Raw genomic sequence first — 5,982 nt, forward strand, 5'->3', positions numbered from 1 at the left:
CCAAACCCCTTTTTGTATATAAATCGGTTGTACACTACAGAAATTTTTTTTCCCTCTCAACCTAGCCTCAAATTTCTGGACACATTCCTATTTCTATTTAGGCTGGTGAACTGAACAAATCGTTATATGTAATTTAAAGTTGATACTCATAATTTAATAATTCTCTAACCAGCAGAATGCATTTCTGATCAATAATTCGATGCAATAAACGCTTTTGATACAGTAATCTGCTATTGGGTAAAAATGTTTCTGATCTTAATCAAACTTTGCCTTTTACTACATCAACCTGATATCTATATTATTTTCTTTATAATTCGGCAATTCTGACCAGCAGATTTTAATTCGGATCAATATGGACGTTAGTAGTTTCTGATTCATTCATTTGATCCTGTGTTATTAGTGTACCATAATCGTTTCTACGTTCTTGCGGTCGTGGAACTGAATGTCTTTTTTTCTTGACAATTTTTGTAGTAACAAAACCAGCAGTGGCAATAACAACTAGAACACCGATAGTGATTCCGACGGCCTTCGACGCACTAAATTTTTTCCCTGACTCATATTTCCCTGCGTCGGTCATCAAAAATGTTTCAGCTTGACTTTCAATCATTACCTGCCATGTCTGGCTTGTCGTGTTTTTCACCCAGACCTTTGAGGCTGGACCAACAATGTACAATGTTTCAGTTGTATTTGGATTACGACCAGGCTTTCTGGTGTATGGGGGACGTTGAATTGGTGGAAGTCCCAAGTGTGACAGGGCGTTTGCCTTGATGCAGAAGTCAATACGACAATCATTGTCTATGGCCGCCAGATGTTGACTATACCCGGTTGGGCATCGCTGAGGCCAGCCCGTTGGACCTGCTTCCTGGAAGAACTTTGCAAGAGTATTAACCGGTTCTTTACTTATGCTGTCTGATGCAGAAGGCTTCCTGCCGGGCAATGCCAATGGGTTTCCTGCAGAACAACTAAAGAAACCAGCAAATGGAAGAGAATATCTGTAGCCTAGTTCATAATCATCACTGACACATACAAAAAGTTCAGCACCCATCTGCAAAGGTAGAAAGGTGTTTGGACACCCTTGGGTCTCTGTCAATGGATTCACCATGGTGTGTGTATAGACACCACCGAACAGGTATCCAGTATCATCAGGTACCGACCCAGTAGCAACACACCAGAAGGTCTCGTAATAAGCTTTGCTTGAGTAGTAGACATTTCCACATGATTCGTGACAGAATATAGCTAAAGTACAATGTTTGTGGCATTCACGTCTACTGGTAGTGTAACTATCGTGACCAGTATTTAGTTGAATAGCTTCGTAACCTGCCGAACAAGTGAAGGCACCTGTCAAAGGATTTTTTTGTGAGAACTTTGGACAAAGATCTCCCGCATTCGATCCCGGTTGCATCTGACATGTTTGATAGACACCACCGAATGTATAATTATTGTAAGGTGCAACACATGACCCGTCGTCTATATTTGCTCTGAAGTTGAAGTTGGATGAATCCATCTTAGTGCAGCCTGCGTGTGTGTTCACATCATAATACCGTTTCACTTCTTTGTATATTAATTTTGAGATACTGTCCACCATAGGCTCAGGGATATCTGGTAAGGTGTTCGTTGTAACCATATAGTGCAATGGGTCTCCGTGCCGGTCGATTGCAACCAGGTTGTTCGCCAGTTGATCTTGCCATTCATTTATTGTATCATTCACTCTGTAAGGACCACCACCATACGTCTGATATTTTGAGTAGGTGCGGTTTGTCATATAATACTCATATACCGCTGTACTTGTAGAGGTATCAAATCCACCACCAGCTGAAATTTTCCAGAACGAAGCACTAGCAGCCGCTTTAACCTGATGTTTTTCTAAAGAGTAATCACTGACAAAAGTGTTTTTGACTTGATCTTGCTGGAGAAAAATTCCACCCACGTCCACTGACGTCACAACGTGTGTCCCATAGTCTCGTACCAAAAGTTGAGTGAGGTATCGTGCCATACGTGTATCATTATTCTGATCGTGCGCACCGATATCGAGGACACGTGACTTAAACGTCGGATGTAAAGTTGGATTGTCGATGCGAACATTATACAAATGATGACGTACTTGAACGCGGGTTGTTGATGATTGATCGTACACTTGATGTTTCTTTACGGATTCTGTTTCGTCTGAGAAACTTCCACTAATAAATGAAAAGAATGATGCGCCGGCATTAATTGAGTAGCTTGATGTACTAGTGTAGTTCAACCAGTGTTCAAACAACTCAGAAAAGACTTCCACCTGTGGATTTAACGTTAGAAAATAATTTTATTGATATTGATTGATAATGATTAATATTAGTGTAGGCTATAACATTTCTGGCCAGTATGTTTTTATCCATAATTATGAAGCTATTAGGAGATGTAGGCCTACTATGAATGGTACGGCACACTCTGTGTGTTCGTAGGTCTTTTGCTGTTTTTGGAGCAATTGGTAACAGTTTTAACTTTTATTATTCACTTACGTTACTGTGTTTGATAGGTATAACAACGACGTTATCAGGTACTAGGTATTTTTTGTCATCCGTTATTCGACAATTTTCGTACGAATTCAAAACCACTTGGCCCATGTCAATGTTACGTAAATTATCGAATCCAGTACCTAAAATGAAAAGTACCATAATTAATATTTTAGCAATCACAATAATTAACTACAATCGTCCAGGGTTGGAGTCCTAAATAATTATTCTTGGTATTTCTTTTGGTAATGGTAATACGTTTATTGCTCCTTCCGCAATCAATATTACCTGCAGGCGCTTGTAATCTTTTTCTTAAATGTACTGTATATGTGTACCAGAAATTAGCCGAAACAGCAATACTAAACAAAGAGACATTCGAGTAGGCAAATGTGTTAGTTGCTTGTTGTACCTTCGGGGCCTATGTGAATTCTTAACATTGTGTTGTTCCGTGAATGTTCAGTCCCATTACGATTTTGATTTACATCTGTGTGTTTCCTTCCTATCAGGTTTAATAGGCTTGAGGAGATTACCTATTTGTTTTACTTTATTTTTATCCATTTGCTGTTTAATTAAATTTTATTGATTGATTGATTGATTGATTGGCTTTATTTTAAAATAAATTCATATGTATAATTAGTTTGTATTATTATTATTACTATTAACATTATGATTACTTATGTATAAGTGTGTATAATCATTATTATAAGAACACGATAAAAGTGTTCACTAGTTTTGTATGCCTTTTTTCAATTCCTTATTATTTACTGTAATCATTTTATTTATTATAATTGGTATATTTGAATTATTCATATATTATAATGTATATTAATGATACAATTGAAAATAAAATCTTATTGAATTTAATTGAATTAAAATTTCATAGCTGTCGTAGGCGCGGTTTTTTAACTACAGTGGTGAACGTTGCCTGTAGTTTGACTTTATTTATACCCCTCCAGTTATGCCTCTACTAATTTAGCCTGTTAATTTACACTACCCCCCCCCCCCCACTATTTTACCCCTACTTTGTTAGTCTGTATGAGGTCGGATTTACCCACCAATCAGGATCATGTGTCACCTGGATTTTATTTAAAATGTTTGTAGTCCTTCAGGTTCTCTGTGTTTACTAATTTATTCTATTTACAGTAATCATTTTATTTATTATAATTGGTATATTTGAATTATTCATATATTGTAATGTAGTGATGATGGAATTGAAAATGAAGTCTTATTGAATTGAATTGAATTAAAATTTCATAGCTGCCGTAGGCGCGGTATTTTAACTACAGTGGTGAACGCTGCCTGTAGTTTGAATTTATTTATACCCCTCTAGTTTATGCCCCTCTATTTTAGTCTGTTAATTTATACTACCCCCCCCCCTCTTTTACCCCTACTTTGTCTGTATGAGGTCGGATGTGTCACCTGGATTTCATTTAAAATGTTTATAGTCCTTCATGTTCTCTGTGTTTACTTTATTCTACCATTTCAGTATGGTTCAAAACATTATCAATAGAAGAAAAAGATATACCCTTGAACCTCCCAACGCTTCACTTACAATAATAATCGTTGAATTGTTACATTTGCCTTTCTTCCTGTACAGAATGTGACGAAGTGATGACTAAATCCTACCTTATGAAACCCGCTAGGCAAACGTTGTATATACAAAGGATGTGCCTGAGGTAGCTGAGAATCTATTGTAAGAGTGGCTCCTCGACTTTCTCAGTAGAGCACAGACATTTTTTCAATCAGTTTCGCTTTTCAGCCCACCATTAAACTTAAAGACAATAATGGCTGTGATGTTCAGCTCGATATTTGTTTAGATTTTTCGCACCAGAAACATTTCATGCATTACGTTTTATAGAAATTGTTAGAGAATATCTATTTGATAGAGGACTATAACTAAGAATATTATTTACTATCGTTCCCCCACCCCCTCCGGTTTTGCCACTGCCGTCTTTCATTTTGTAACACACAATACAGATACTAAAACGTTACAATATTTCAGGATTTTTACTGAACAAGAATTATGTCATTATATTGGATAGGCCTACTTATTTATCTGTATAATTATATTACATCTAGGCCTATATGAAATTGGTGCCCCCTCGTTTAAAAGCTTTTGGATCCGCCACTGACAACATTATCATCATCATCATTAGACTACCTATACACACTGTCATAATCTTAATGTTTCACGTCATCACATGAGAATTTAGAACTAAACTTCATTATATACATTAAAGCCTAAACCTTTGATATATTTACAGGGGTAGTGTGAAAAACTGCTGTTGGCTTTAAAGACCATTTATTGCATTTAAGGCTTCAACAACCATGAACATGCATTTGTTTGACGAGTTTTGTATCCGGGTTGCGCATGTAACTGGAAATTCCATAGAATGATCTGCAAAAATTAGGCCTACAGTACTTACTCGTTTTGATTTTTACTTCGAATAATATTCTAAATTTGTTACAAAGTTACCGTATTAGCCTTAAAGTGTTTAAAATAGTACGAATAAAATAGGCCTATTACAACACAGAAGCATAATATGCAGTAGTGCCTATCCAATCCAATATTGTTTGCAAGACCATTCAATGGCTGGCACACATCTTAGACTTCATGATCTTTTTCGTCAAAGTTAAATATACGAAAAGTGATTTTTGTTCAACTGTGTTTCATTGGAACGTTCTGACTTACTTGATCTATTGAACATGAGACGTCTTTACTTTTTTCCAAATTTCACCAGATTTAGTCATGTTTGAAATTACTAATGAATTCTAGATACAAATCGCGTACACGGTATCTATTAAACTTCGATTTATATCATAAAAACTTACCAGGTAGAGTTTCAAAAAAATCAATATCAGTATTACATGTGTTTTCATCGACAGCACCGGGCATGTTTTTACTGTCGCTCTGAGTCCCAGATCCAGTCCCAGACAAAAGGAACACCAGTAGGAGTAGGCCTACAGCACGACTGGCCCTGTCAGGCATGTTCTTATTAAATTATCAACAGTCAACACTTCAAAACAATGCGACCTCAGGTGAGACTCGGTGTTGAATGCGGAGTCTTATTATACCACTTCTATTTCCTTATATCTGCTGTTAAGTAAACTTTTAGTTTCACTTCCTTCTATGACAAGCCGACCAATCAGAGACAAGCTAGTAATTCCAAGTAGTTGGGGCGCAGACTACACTTCAGCTATTGTTTATATTTCTAATTAGGTTTCGAACGCAGAATGATATTCCCCTTAATGGCCCAGGGATAAATATAAAACATTACACTGAATAAATAAGGAAGGAATAGACTAACTAATCATGTATATGCAACAGCTGGATAAACATGTTGAAGATGTAGGCCTACTGTCTGTCATGATTTAAAAATTCAATTTAATATTTGAATTAACTAATTTTATTTGTTTATTTAAATAAGTTACTAATTTACAATTAAAAACTTTAATGACAAGATTATTTTCCCCGTCAGTATATATATAT

The 5,982-nt window shown here is 36.2% G+C and overlaps 1 protein-coding gene across 1 annotated transcript; it reads right to left on the bottom strand.

The window, feature by feature from the left end:
• Positions 1-6: 6 nt before the first annotated feature.
• On the bottom strand, positions 7-5,579 carry LOC117103351 (macrophage-expressed gene 1 protein-like). Its single transcript, XM_033243893.1, has 3 exons — positions 5,325-5,579; positions 2,499-2,635; positions 7-2,275 (listed from the first exon to the last, which is right to left on the bottom strand). The coding sequence occupies exons 1-3, from the start codon at positions 5,479-5,481 to the stop codon at positions 338-340; spliced, it is 2,232 nt and encodes a 743-aa protein (XP_033099784.1). The 5' UTR covers positions 5,482-5,579; the 3' UTR covers positions 7-337.
• Positions 5,580-5,982: the final 403 nt, after the last annotated feature.

Source organism: Anneissia japonica, unplaced genomic scaffold (assembly GCF_011630105.1).
Source record: "Anneissia japonica isolate Jap-2015-1 unplaced genomic scaffold, ASM1163010v1 scaffold1891_len642697_cov171, whole genome shotgun sequence".
Taxonomy (NCBI): Eukaryota; Metazoa; Echinodermata; class Crinoidea; order Comatulida; family Comatulidae; genus Anneissia; species Anneissia japonica.